We start from the raw sequence: 14,985 nt of genomic DNA, 5'->3' as shown, positions 1-14,985 counted from the left end.
AAAAAAAGACAAAAAAGACAAACTTACATATAAAATATAGAGTATAAAGTTATATAGTATATTTTTGGATATTTTGAAGGAAAAAAATATAAAGAAAGATTAATAAAATAATAATTATTTTAATAATTTTACAAAAAAATATAGAATATAAATATAATATAATAAAAAAAGACAAACTTACATATAAAATATAGAGTATAAAGTTATATAGTATATTTTTGGATATTTTGAAGGAAAAAAATATAAAGAACGATAAGAAAGATTAATTGAGATACATGAATACGTTGAATCGGGAGTGCGTGATTAGAATAGTTACCGAGGTTACCTGCTATCTCGAGATTCCACTGCAGCAGGAAGCCGTCGATGGAAGCATAGAAATTCCTAACATCTTCGGGAAGCGCGCAGCAATGGCGTTGCTCCCAGCTGTTGATGGCCCCGGGTTCGCAACCGTTTCGTCTCTCGATCCGCACGTTTCTCACGCACGGGGAGTTCTCGAGAATCTTGACCACACCGAGGGTCAGATTCTCGTAGAACGAATCCTCGGTGACAATGTCCACGAAGAATGACATCGCCTCGAGGTCTTTGCCCTCCGCCTTTTGCAAATATTTAATTATTCTTAAATTTATTTTCTCTTTAAGAGATAAGAAATTTAATTTTAAAATATATTTATTATAAAATATATTTGTGTTTTGATTTTTTTTATAATTTATTTATTTTTGGAAGCAACTAGTCACATACTAAAGGAGGCGAACAAAAAGAAAGACAAAAAGATTACAGCATTGTTAGCAACGTTTTATAAACTATAATTTCAATGTATATATATACTTTAGAGAACATGTTATAAGTAGATTATATATTTTATACTTATATAAACTCATTTCTTTATCTTTCTATCTTTTATTATTTTATAATCTCTCGCTTTTTTTTCTCTCTCCCTTATATAATGTTTTTCACTGTATCGGATAAGAATTAAAACACGTAACAAAGGACTGATGAATCAAGTCATACACAGATGGAAACAATTACCATATGAATTTTTATCTTGTTCCGCTCGCGATCATTCTTTGCAGAGAAGAGATATAAAGCCAGCTCGCATAATTGGATATTGTGATGCCTTCGTAACTGGTATTACATCGATCCGTTTTACGTAATCGTCGTGTCGGTACCTCTGGGATAAGCGTAGGAAAAACGCAAAGTTTTGCACCACACTACTCGCCTGTGACAATGTAAAAAAGATTTCTGTCTTCCAACGTTCTAGCAATCACCGCGTCCGTTCCTTGTTGATCGCCATGACGACGCAATCTCGAAGCCACTAATATTCCCGAACAAAGTACGGGGATGGCTTACTATCTTCTACTTCTTTATTTATGGTGATTAATTTGAGTCTTTCTTGAAGCTTTTTAATTTTTTCGTAAAAAAAAATTGAACTGGCTATTCTTTGCACAATCCTTGAATTTTCAACATTGTGTTGTAACAATTGAGTGTCAAATAATATTAATAAAAATAAAAATGAATTAATAAAAATAAAATGAATTAAAAGCTATGATTCAATTTCTAATAAATTAAAATTATTGAGAAAGTATGAAATTTTTTCCGACTTTTGCAATTTTTAATCAATTTTTATTTAATAAAATAAAAATTATATTTTGATATTTTTTTATTAAGAGAAATATAGTTTATAAATTGGATGAAAAATTTGCGAAACAAAATGACGATTGTTCTAGGACGTTCTATGTCCTAGAACTGCAGTTTAGAGAATCTCATCACCCCCGCAGATTTAAATTATTGACGTAAAATTTTTCTATTATTGCTGACTAAAGCTCCGTTTTATTACTTATACTGAAAAATTTTTGTCACGAGATTGTCAATTTATCAAAAGAAAGAAATATACTCCATCGAAATAGTCGAGAATATTGTTTGGTATCGTGTTGCGAACGGTGAGACGAAACGGCAGGTGCGCGAACGGAACCTCGAATAATTACGGGACACGCACGCATGCACGCATGCGGGGGATTTCTTACCATGCAGAATTTACGCATTACGTTTTTAGGGGCGCAATGGGAAACGGAGGAAAACCACTCTATCTGCTATACACTGAGAATATTAACTGCAAAAAACATGAGAGATCTTTTATTCATTTAGAATAAGCCGTGTAATTACAGAACACGGTCGTATTCCTGAAATAAGCTTCCTAAAGAATAGATCTTTCTCGATTTTACGTTTTTTTCTGCAATCTTCATCTCTCTCACTACAACTAATCTTTAAAAAATTTTAGTAAATAAAATTATTAATATATTACTAAATTCTTTCTCTCTTCTTTTTAGAAAAAAGTTGAAATGCTTATTTTTTTTTTTTATATTTGGACATGAAAGCGCTTGATTTCTTTGACCAGAAAGGCTATCCAATTATTACTTGCGAACGAGGAACTGACTCTTAACGATTCCACAAAACACGTATAAAGGGCGCATTTACCTGATTCGAAATCAGTATCGCTTGATTGCCCACAGGAGATCTTTCTACCCCTATACACTCTTGGGATCTTGATTGTGGTGAAGGTCCTGATACCAAACCCAAACTACCCCGCGATGACGACGCAAAGGCACGAAGAAGATGTATTTAAATTTTTCAACGGCCACAAAAATAACACGATTGCCGTGGTACCCAATTCTACAGAAACCCTCGTGAGTATTAACTTCTGGAAATTACTGCTAACTCAGCATATTAAACTGTCAAATTAGCATGCATCTCATGCAAGTGCTTTTACTTTTTAAGTATTATGTGAAAAATATTTCAAATATCTAAAAATAAAAACAATGTATCATTTTATCTTGTTTCAATATTTTCCATGATTTTATTTATTCAAATAATCTTTCCTCTGTCAAATACAATCTTGCAAAAATTAAGACGTCCGCGCGTTTAAAAAGACAGAATTTTCATTTTCATATACTTTTCTTCACACTAAAGTACAAAATTTTGATTATATTTGACGTCAGATTGCGACAATATTTTTTTCTGAAAAGCATCGATTTTTTGAATTTATTATAAATTATAATGTTTCTCATTATATTTAGCTTTTGTGATATTGTATTCCACATAAACTATTTCAAGGTATCTCTGTCGGATATTGCGAAATTTCGCACGATGCAAAGTTAACAATGTATTTTCTTAGAGCTTTTTAAGCTCCATGAACACCCTCTGGCTCTCTATGTGGGATTATCCCGATAAGCTTCCCTTAAACTTCATGGTGTTCGACACGAAGGAGGATCTGCAGGCAGCATATTGGAGAGAGACTTACAGCGGGTACAACGTACCCTTGGCAGTTATCTTCGAGGATTCCCAACCGATATCACAGTATCTCATGTAAGATAACTTTTACATCGTTAATCATAAATTTAGAACAGGTACGTGGTTCTTTCTTAAGAAAAAAGTACATGGTGATGCATGATAAAGAGAAAAACTTCCTATAGTAAGGATTTTCAAATTTTTATTTCTCATTTCTACGTCAAATATTTTTTTTATCAATAATTTGTAGAAATAAATATATCAAAGATTTAATATAATATAATAATAAACAATATATGAAGAGAAATGAAAATAAAAATTGTCTTTGCAAAATTTTTAAACTCTTTCTGGGTTAGTTTTTGACAACGTAAAGAAAAAGTAGCTTTAGATTTAAGTTTGGTAATAGATGCAATTTTTAATAAATGTTTTTGATTGTATTTATTTCACGAGGAGCTTAATATTTTACCGCATATTTCAAGCTAAAAATTGCTATAAAATTGACAGAAATTACAGTTAGCTATAAATTGTTACAGAAATTAAAGAGTTTCTAGATTAAACGCAAATAAAATCAGAATTTTTTTGATCTTAATTCTAGTCTTCAATATGATATAAGAATCAGCATTTCTTATTAATATATGGAACTTTTTTTATATATATTGCGCAGATATGAAATTAGGATGAATCCTTCGCATTTGCCGCCTTCGCCAACAGAACTGTATTCTGCTCCGGTTACCTGTCGAAAAGACACAAGCCACTGGATGGGCGGCATTTTGTCGATAGAGACCGGCGGATCCTGCCCCGTCAAAAATTACTTGCGTTCTGGCTTCTTAGCTCTACAGATGATAATGGATATCACAAAGATAAGAGTGAGTCTTTTTTTCTTTTTCATCCAATGAAATAAAATATCATATAAAGAGTAAGATTTCTTTCTTTTTCACTTTGAAGCTTAGTATAAATATCTATCAATTATATATATTTAACTGGGAAAACTGACAGAGATAAGAGCCAAGGCGCGGGTATTGGTGCACGAACTTATTATTGTTAAATTTTATTAACCAATGTGCATTATTTCTGATCGTTTTTTGGTCCATCTTCAGCATGGATATAAATATGTAAAAATTAAATTGGAATTTTAAAACTTGACATACACAACATTTGCAGTTGCATTCAAATTTCTAATTAAAATTCTGATTATTATTTTTAATAATCAAAAAAAGGTCCAAAACGTACATTTTTAATGCACATTAGCTAATAAAATTTAACAATAATAAGTTTGCGTACCGGTACTCGCGCCTTGGCTCTTATCTACTAATTTTCCCACTTAATTGTTCTTACCCTGAGCTTATTGCTATTATTATTATATATATTTGTTTGTTGCACATTTTTTGCCAAATAAGAAGGTAAATTTGATGTTGCAATTGGAAGATAATATTTAGAGATATACGTTGATACTTTGATGTTATTTTTTGTAGTTGGACACGGGAAATTCGGACGTAACTGTGCCGGATATTAAACTCGAGATGTTTCCCAAGGAAGCTTTTACCGCTGGTAAACAATCTTTCTAGAAAATCTTTATTTATTTATGTATGTGTGCGATACGTTTTATGTGTCAACGATATTTCTTTAGACTGGATGCTAGCCTTCAGAGTTGTTATTCCTCTCTACATGGTCTTAGCGCTCTCACAATTCATCACTTACCTCCTGATCTTGATAGTCGGCGAGAAGGAGAATAAAATAAAGGAGGGGATGAAGATCATGGGCCTAAATGATTCTGTGTTTTGGTAAGATTGTAAATATCTGCAAACAATATCGACAGATATTTTAATTTCCAATTCTGATATAATGAATGATTCTGATAAAAATTAATTTATGTTAAATTAACGTACTATCTCTTTCCTTCTTAGGTTGTCATGGTTTATCATCTATAGCATCTTCGTTTTTTTGCTCTCCGCCGTCGGAGTGGTACTGCTTTTCACTCTGCAAATGTTTCAACATACTCATTTCCTGCCGATATTTCTTCTGGTGGTGCTATACAGTTTCTCCGTAATCATGTTCGCCTTCATGATCACGCCGTTCTTCGATAAGTCGCGTGTAAGTAATTTTTGAGTTTATAAAGTTTTGGCTTTTCAAAATGAAACTTTTCTATAACAATTTGTATATGTATATACCTAATATATGTCTAATCTCATTCTAAATTAGAGATCTTAGCAATATAATTATATATCTATTACTCATAATAAAAAAAAATATAATATATATATAAATGATAAGAATATCTTCTTCTGTTTTAGACGGCTGGTGTCTTGGGCAACTTTGCTGTCACGATACTGAGTTTAATGTACTTCATCCAAGTATTCGTAGACGATTCTAGCTCGGTCTGCTTCTGGTTGGTCTCTCTACTTAGCCCAACCGGAGTCGCCTTGGCGATGGACAAGGTAAGCTTCGAATATTTACTTCGAATACTTTGCGATAATAATTCATCCCGAAGTTTCGATATGTAATCGCAAAATAATATGTGATTTTATAATTTTGAAAAAATTAAATAAATTGTATTATATTATATCACGAAATATTTTGTAAGTCAACATTTATATATAAATAATTTAACGATAAATTGTAAATGTGCTTTTATAGCTTTATATGGACTTTTAATATATATCGTGTATCTCAAAAAGCTCCGCATTGTGTTGTGCAGGCTCTGGTACTGGATTTGCAAGGTCAGGGAGTGAATTTTGATAATCTGTGGTCTGGCCCTGGGATACCCTTCGGCGGTAGTCTCATCATGATGACTCTGGATATTTTCCTATATGGCTGTCTGGCCTATTATTTCGATTCGGTGGTACCAAGTACGTTTTCACATCTTTTCGCGATTTATCGTAATACAATGTCATTCAGCGCAAAAATACTCGACTTTTGTTGAAAAAATATAAGAGAATATTTTTTGCATTTAAATAATTTTTGCGCACATTCTTTGAGAAGACTTATTTGCACGTGAAGATACCTACATATCTCTGTATAAAATCTAATAATGAGATCAATTTCTAGGTGAGTACGGAACCAAGATGCCACCTTGGTTTTGCTTTGTACCTGGATTTTGGTGTCAGAGAAAGGTTCAAAGGGTAGGTAAATTACATTTTTGATATTCGTGTATCTTCTCATATGAAATTATTGAAATAATGTTTAAAATAATTAATGCAAAAGTTCGAAAGTCTTGGTGAAAACATGTAGAAGACATTTTAACGTATCTAAAATTTTCCCGTTGGGGCTGCATTATTTTTTTCCTTGCTTTTAATAATCGAGGAAATTGGTTAATGAATCGAATATGGCCATCGTTTTCATACAGCTATTTACAGGTACCATCGTCGAATGGCGAGTCGAACTCTTTCATTCCGGGCGAGGAGACGAATCGCGACGTGGAGCCGGTAGTGCGAGAGATGAAGGGCCGTGAGGCGATTAGAATAGCCGATCTCTACAAATCTTATCACAAATGCAGACGCGCGGAGACCAAGGCTGTGAACGGCATCAATCTTACCATTTACGAAGGCCAAATCACCGCCATCCTCGGACACAACGGCGCCGGCAAGACCACCCTCTTCAACATTCTTACAGGTCTGACCGCACCTACCTCTGGCACGGCTCTTATATTTGGGTACGATGTGCGCGACTCCAACGACATGCGGGCGATACGCAGCATGACGGGGGTCTGTCCGCAGCACGATATTCTTTTCGATCTACTGACGCCGCGCGAACACCTCGAATTCTTCGCCGCCGTGCGCGGCATTCCACGCTCGATGATACAACACGAGGTACATATGTTTGTTCGTTTCTTTTTGAAACAATATCATTTAAAGATGACCATACGAATACAGTAACTCGGCTAATATGCATATAATAGAAGTATAGAAGTAATTTGTTCAGAAATCAGATTAATGTAAATTAAGATGTAATTTTTTTAAGAAAAAAAAAAAAAAACTAGAACGTTTATATTTTTTACTTTTTTAAGCAGTTTATATCAAGTTATATTATTATTCAATATTATTGTATATCACAAGACACTATGAATGGTATAATGTTGGTATTAATACTGCATCGCATATTCGGTTTGAAATTTTAAAACTTTGATAGTAGGCAACGCAATAAATAAAGTAAAATACTAATTTTTTAATCACTTGATTTTTAACCGCTTTGATTGTCAGGTGAAGAAAACCCTGAAAGATATCGATCTACTGGAAAAAGCGGACACTTTCGCGAAATACCTAAGCGGTGGACAAAAGAGGAAGCTATCGGTGGGAATCGCTATCATCGGCGATCCCAAAATCATTATCCTCGATGAGCCTACCGCCGGGGTGGATCCTTATTCGCGAAGACAGATGTGGTCTTTTCTGCAATCGAGACGACATGGAAAGGTGATTCTGCTGACGACTCACTTCATGGATGAGGCGGATATTCTTGCAGATAGAAAAGCAGTAATCAGCAAGGGAAAACTCCGGTGTTGCGGCAGTTCTCTGTTCTTGAAGAACAAGTTTGGCATTGGATATCACTTAACGTAAGGATCTTAGCAATATTTCGTTGCATTATACAAAAACATTTAATTCTATAAAATTAAAATCCTATTATTTTGAAGTAAAAATTGCGTTTTGAAGAAAGATTTTCTTATTTTGTCTATTTATTTTAACTGTGATTTAATAAAATTAAATAATTTAATCTTTTAATTTAAAAAAACATCAAAATATATGAGACTACGTATTATTATGTCGTTAGGTTTTACTTCAACGAAAGAAAATTTACAAAGTTTATAGATTTATAGCAAGAATAAGATAAAATCGACGCAATTTCATGAATATTACTTTACTAAAATTACAGTTTAGTCCTAGAAGGTAACGCAAGGGAACATGCTATCAACCGGTTAGTGATGTCGCACGTGAGTAAAGCGGAGAAGGCGAGACGTCACGGTCGAGAATTGAGCTTCATTCTACCGCACAATTCTGTGGAGAGCTTTGCCTCACTGTTTACCGCCATCGAGCACGAGATCAAGACCCGCTCGAGCAGACTCGGCATCAGTAGCTACGGTGTGTCGATGACCACCCTGGAGGAAGTGTTTTTGCATTTGGAAAAAGACGAGGAAACCGAGTGCACGATGGACAATCTGTCGAAAAAGATGGTGCGCAATCGAGCGCTCAGTCGATCGCTTTCGTTGCAGTCCAAGAGCACGTCTTATCAGAGTTTGCAGAACGAGGGAGTAACCGTTCAAGGCGACAGTCAAGGAAAAGGTATCCTTTTTATTACATTCTTTATATCTTTAAAGTTCCTGCAAACGAATAATTCTATCTTCCACATCTAAGGAATTAAACTCACAATTATTATTTATATAATATAATATAATAATAATATATATTAAATATTAACTGAATTATCTAATATTATTTCACCATCAATTAACGATAATATAACGTAATATTATAAAACGTAATATTATTGAATCAGTGAGCGATTTGCCAGACGGCGTCCATAACGACCGAAATCCGCCTGTGCTTGGTCTCGGCCTAGATCCTATCAAGATCCGGCCTAACTTCCTTCAGACCCTCTACGCCATGCTACGTCTAAGGGTGCTCAGACTCCTCAGGAATATCCAGCTATTGTACTTTACGATCCTCATGCCGCTAGCTCTGATAGTGCTCGGTCTCTATCTGCACAGTATCCAGACCGTCGGCATCAAGATGCAGTCGCTGGAACTTAATAACCGTAAGTGGTTGCATCTTATGCAAGGTAGGAAGTAATCGTTTGACTCGTTTTCTTATCTGCGCACTCAGTTTACTTTAGAAATTAGCGTTGCACATTTCATACATATAGCTATAGATTTTAAAATATATTAGCTTTTAAAATATCTTTTCCAAATCGATTAATTGTCTTAATTACAGAGTACATTGTTTCACGATTATACTTTTATAGAAATATAAGAGAGCGTTTACGTGTTTGGATAGATGTCCATAAATTCGCAAATACGAATAAAATCGCGTAGAAAAAATAAGTAGCGCATAATATATTTTGACATTATGTAGAATTTAGAATAAAGAGCCGTTTTCTTATCGAGGTTCAACAACATTTGCGAATTTATGGAAAATGAAGAAGAGAAAACGCGTATAAGAAAATTTATAATTTTTACGAAATACAAGTCATATTTTTTTGAAATTAATGATACGAGCCGTTGTTACTTAAAGAATTAAATGATATCTTCTTGCAGACACATACGGCGAAGAAACCAGGATTCTCTACATAAATAACACCGACCGCGCCATTACCGAGTTGACGGACGGTATAGCTCAGAACGCGATGCATATCGAGGAATACGACGGCAATTTCGCAAATTTATTGAACATTGCGCCGCATATAGCTGCCTTCAATATTAATGATTATCATCTGCCACGATTCAACATGACCATCATCTACAATGATACGATGCAACATTCCCTTCCGATCTTGATAAACATTCTTTCAAACACTTATTATAGGTAAGAGTGAATAAAGAAAATTGAGCGATTTCAATATATTTAAAACGCGAATTCTTTTTAATAAGATACCGAAAGTATTAGATCTTTTTGTGGAAAAATTTTGAACAATATATAATGGCAAAAAAGATGATATTGTAAATTAACAATTACTCGGCAACACAACCACTACAAATTTATATCTTTAATTTTTTTTAATTGCATAAACAAAAATATGCAGTTTGCGCAGTTTAGAGAAAGCAGATTTGTTGAAATTAAATTTTAAATTGATTAGTACTTTTACAAACTATAAATTTTTATTTAGATTGATCTCAGACAAGAACGATCCTACGCGGATCGAAGTCAAAACGCATCCCTTCCAGCAAAGATCGCAACCTCAAGGGTTCAACATTGGTACGGCCGGTTGTGCTCTCTTTATCGGTATGGACTTCGTGTTATTGCCGATTACTCTAGCAGTAGATATGGTTTACGATCGCGAGGTAAGAGCTTCGTCTTCAAATTCTGACTTTACATTGTTACATGAAATATTTTAATTTTTATCTTTCTGTCTTATATATAGATTATTTGTTAAAACTCTTTATTATTATTTATTAAAACTCTTCATATTCAATATTTTTTTTACCGCTAAATATTTTATTAAAAGTTGAATAAAAAATCTATTAACTCATTTGAATTTAGACGAAATACAAATTTTCTTCTACATGCATTTAATTTCAAACGAATTAAATTTGCTAGAATTTTATTTTCGATATTACATATGTAATTACATATGTATAATTACATATGTATAATTACATATGTATAATTACATATGTAATTAAATTTTTCTAGTTTTTAAAAGATCTCAAGCGATAAAGATTCATAAAATATATGCGATCAAAACATGATGCGATTCTTCCGGGAGATCTTATGTAATATATTGGCTTAATGAATTGTTTACATTTTTTCAGATCAAAGCAAAGAACCAGCTTCGTGTGAATGGCCTGTCGTTTCCTATGTACTTCCTGAGCTATTTTATCGTCCTGGTTGGCCTGATGAGTTTCATCTGCCTGTGCATCCTCGGCATTATATTCATTTTCCAAGTGCCTTCGCTACAGGAGCTGCCGGCGATTATCACCCTCGGCACTCTTTTCATGCTCTACTGCCCATCGTCTATTCTCTTTTCGACCTGCCTCAGCTACATCTTTGACAAGATGGATTCCGCGCAAAGCATCTTGCCGAACATCGCGACCTTCTTCGGACTGATACCGTTCCTCCTCGTCATGATCCTTGATATGCTGGGAATCGGTAAATATATTATAATCGAGACACTCATAGATGATTACACATACATACACACATTAGATACTCATAGATACACACATTTAGATTTAAACAATCTTTATAAATCTTCTTTACAAACTTTTGACTTTAAATTTCAATTTACGATGTGTCATGATTCCATAAAACTTCATATATTTTTCAAATAGTTGTTGTTTTTTTTTACAAGCTTTAATTATTTTCTATTTATCTACTCATCGATATATTTACCAAGATTGGTAACATTAACTTTACACATTATGAAAATTACAAGATTATTCACCACGTTATGTTATCTGTTGCTCAAGGTGGAACAGCGCCGTTCGCGTTGCACGTGGTCTTCTCACTGTTGAATGCCATGTATTTGCCGTATGCAGCAGTATATTATGTGGATCGCGTTTACGTGGTGTGCTCTATCAATGCCGTCTGCCAACATCTCACTATGTCCGATTATCTCACCACGGAGATCATATTGATGGCTTTCGGCGCGCTGTTGCACATCCCGCTCTGGTTCTTCGTTCTGCTTCTATTGGACATTAAAAAGAGCGGCGGCAATGTTAGCGATTTCTTCAAATACTTTCTGGTTAGCACAAATTTTATGTTATCTCTTACATTTTTTTGTTCTTAATTTTAATTTTAAAGTATAAATCGGAGTGTTTGAATGAATGACAGTTCACTTAACAATAAGTCTTAAAAAACATATTCTAAAAAATCGTTAAAAATATTTTTGACATTTCTGTAATTATGTGGAAATAAGACGTCACTTTTTTTGTAGCGTAATGGTGGCTCCATTAATGAAGAAATAATGGAAAATCCTGACATCGGTGAACATGAAGATACGGATGTGAAAAACGAGCGGCAAAAGGTTTTCAACCTTATTACATCATCGGCCGTTCAAGAGCCGCCTGTAGTATTGGTCCAGGTAAATTAATACAAATCGAATTATTGTTTATTATAATATATGAATAGAGACCCAGATCGTCAATAGCAAATTTTGTAAAGCATTTAGATAAAATTTCATTTAAACAAAATAGTTATATCAATAATAGTCCAATAATTATATATTTACATTTCAATATTTTAATCAAAGTTTTATCTCTGACAACTTTGATTGTTTAATTTATCATATCGACTTTTAAAACATGACGTCAAAATATTCAGACTATAACTAAATCTCTATTTGTATCCAAATAATATTATCTCTTTGACAAAACTCTTAATTACTTTAATTATTTTTATTTTAACTTAGAGCAAATATTTATTTGTTGTTTTACGCTATAAAATACACAAATGTAGAACCTGCGAAAAGAGTACTGTCAACGAGAGGTAGGATCGTCCTGCAGTTGCTGCTTGAAGCGTGAGGAGGAGGTCGTGCAGAAGCAACGGAAGATCGCCGTGCGAAATCTCTCGCTGATGGTAGAACCGGGTGAGGTTCTGGGTCTGCTAGGCCACAACGGCGCCGGCAAAACCACGACCATGAAAATTATCATTGCCGAGGAAGCGGCGACGAGGGGCAGGGTACAAATCGGCGGCCACAATATCAACACCCACATGGCGGATGCTTTCCGGCAGATGGGCTATTGTCGCTCAATGGAAAAATATTACCGTGCGAGAACATCTCGAGTGCTATGCCGTGATTCGCGGGGTTCCATGGAGCGATGTCAATAGGTGAGAAGGATCTTTTAATATTATCGTAATCTAGTTGGTGAGATGTACTCGCTTCTCAGATATAAAATAGTGAATTATAAATAGCTTAATCATTATAGATTTGGAAAAAAATTTTATTTAGTACGCGCATTAAAACTCAGCATCTAAAATTGTATAGTATTATTAAATATAATTTTAAAATATAGATGTGTTTCTAATATGTATTTCTAATGTAAATTTCTAATGTATAAAACATCGTTTGATTATCATATACACTTTTCTTGTCATAGTCTCATAAATATGACTATCTAATTTATTTTACTTGATTTGTGTGACAGAATCGTGGATCTATATCTGTCCGGTCTACAAATTCACGAACATGCCGACAAGCAGACTCAAGAATGTTCCGGTGGGACTAGAAGAAAACTCAGCTTCGCGATGGCAATGGTCGGTGGACCCAAGGTGGTTCTGATGGACGAACCAAGCACAGGCATGGATCCTAGGTCAAAGAGATTCCTATGGGACACGATTCTTGCTAGTTTCAAAGTGGTTTAAGGAAAAGGAAATAGCAGTTAGCAATATAAAATTAATATGTAAATAAATAATATAATTAAAAGATTAAAATTATCAGAAATAAATAGAATATTGATAGAGATGGGGAATAAAAGTTTAAATAAAGGATATTTTCTTAAATGTCAACACACACACACAGGGTGGCAGGGGAGCCATATTAACTACCCACTCTATGGAAGAAGCCGATGCGCTGTGTTCGAGAGTCGGTATAATGGTGAGGGGTGAGCTGAGATGCATCGGCTCGACTCAGCACCTGAAGAATCTCTACGGTGCCGGCTACACTCTCGAGATGAAGCTGCAAGGCGGCGATTGCACACCAACAACTCCCTCCGGCGATAGAATTGCTAGCTTGAAAGAATTTGTCGCCGGCCTCTTCTCCGACGCCACCTTGGAGGAAAGCTTTGCCGATCGGGTGGTCTTCGCCGTGCCCCAACACGCTGTGAACTCGCTGGCCGAGTGCTTTATGCAGTTGGAGAAAGGTGAGAAAATAGTGATTTGATGAAAAAGTTTCTTCAAAATTTGATAATCGGCGGCTTGCTATGAGTCTAAAGAAAATTTTAAAAAATCTAAAAACGTTTCAAAAATATCTAAAGAACGTTTAGAAAAATTAAAAAATTAGAGAAATTAGTTTTATTGGTTTTCGCATGGAAATATTTCAACTTAAACGTCTTTAATCTGAAGTCTTTCAACTGACAATTATTTGGTAATCACAGTCGGTCTTAAGTCTTAATATGAGCAATTTTTATCAAATCGAGCAATTTCTAATTTGCGAGACTTCAAACTTGGAGATTTTCTCTATTCACAATTAACATATTTAATAATAATTAAAAGCATTTAAAAAAGTTACATAATATGAGATTATAAAGCTTGGCTCTTTTTTATCTAAATTAGAAGTTCTTCGATTAGAAGAGATTTAACGAAATGAAAGATTCGAGACTATAACTTGAAATTCATCGCCTGATGTAGGATTTAAGGCTTTAGGCTTATTGCAAAAGTCAGTTGTGATGGAGACCTCGTAACTCATAAAAATTTCTGTTTACAGCCAAACTCGAACTGGACATAGAGGAATATAGCTTTAGTCAAACTACTCTGGAACAAGTATTCCTCAAGTTCTCGCATTACGACGAGGGCAATTCCGTGGAATGATAATTCATAGTGCTAATGTGTCGTTGTTATATAATAATCGGTGATGTGAATTCGCAATCAGTGTGCGTAAAAAAAAGTGTTCGTCTGCACGTGAATGCGCGAAAAAGTGTGCTCGAATGACGAATGTTTTTAATTGCTAAGTTTTGAGAACACGGTCTCCGTTATTTTCGTTAGCGAATCATGCGATTGCGATGACATTCATCGGCGCCTCCTTGCTTCAAGGTGTTGTCCAGATGAACATGACGGTTATCCAACGGTTCTAGTATTATATTTCGAAAAAGTAGCAATGTGACACATCGTCTCGTGCCTTCAAATCCTTGGAGGGTCAATGAAGAAACGATAGTATGAGATGAGAGAAGAGAAGTTTGTCAATAGTCTTAATTGTATTTTAAAGTGTTGCGTCAAGTCGATACGTATAAGTCGCTCCGAAACTTGATGAAAACTGAAGAAAGACAGAACGGAACAATTATCCGAATCATAGCGTTTAGGATGACGAAGAATTATTTAATATTGTTCTGAAATATTAAAGAAA

At 34.4% G+C, this 14,985-nt stretch overlaps 2 protein-coding genes across 2 annotated transcripts in view; one reads left to right on the top strand and one right to left on the bottom strand.

The window, feature by feature from the left end:
* Window positions 1-574, bottom strand: part of LOC115243470 (tubulin polyglutamylase complex subunit 2) — an 11,684-nt gene extending 11,110 nt beyond the window's left edge. The window contains exon 1 of the mRNA XM_029820516.1: window positions 326-574. Within this exon, the coding sequence (XP_029676376.1) occupies window positions 326-569 (244 nt within the window). The 5' untranslated portion in view covers window positions 570-574. The remainder of the gene's footprint in view (window positions 1-325) is intronic.
* The window catches only part of LOC115243469 (ATP-binding cassette sub-family A member 5-like), a 28,022-nt gene extending 13,037 nt beyond the window's left edge, over window positions 1-14,985 (top strand). Inside the window, 23 exon segments of the mRNA XM_029820515.1 lie at window positions 2,508-2,681; window positions 3,170-3,360; window positions 3,947-4,148; window positions 4,755-4,830; window positions 4,910-5,063; window positions 5,187-5,373; window positions 5,574-5,717; window positions 5,978-6,128; window positions 6,328-6,401; window positions 6,636-7,088; window positions 7,479-7,828; window positions 8,146-8,552; window positions 8,767-9,024; window positions 9,524-9,791; window positions 10,093-10,267; window positions 10,739-11,075; window positions 11,396-11,670; window positions 11,863-12,009; window positions 12,384-12,670; window positions 12,672-12,755; window positions 13,073-13,277; window positions 13,444-13,786; window positions 14,350-14,985. Of these exon segments, the coding sequence (XP_029676375.1) occupies window positions 2,508-2,681; window positions 3,170-3,360; window positions 3,947-4,148; window positions 4,755-4,830; window positions 4,910-5,063; window positions 5,187-5,373; window positions 5,574-5,717; window positions 5,978-6,128; window positions 6,328-6,401; window positions 6,636-7,088; window positions 7,479-7,828; window positions 8,146-8,552; window positions 8,767-9,024; window positions 9,524-9,791; window positions 10,093-10,267; window positions 10,739-11,075; window positions 11,396-11,670; window positions 11,863-12,009; window positions 12,384-12,670; window positions 12,672-12,755; window positions 13,073-13,277; window positions 13,444-13,786; window positions 14,350-14,453 (5,046 nt within the window). The 3' untranslated portion in view covers window positions 14,454-14,985.

The sequence above is a fragment of the Formica exsecta genome, unplaced genomic scaffold, assembly GCF_003651465.1.
Source record: "Formica exsecta isolate Colony F162 unplaced genomic scaffold, ASM365146v1 scaffold72, whole genome shotgun sequence".
NCBI classification, from domain to species: Eukaryota; Metazoa; Arthropoda; class Insecta; order Hymenoptera; family Formicidae; genus Formica; species Formica exsecta.
This window is presented reverse-complemented; position numbering and strand designations above follow the sequence as displayed.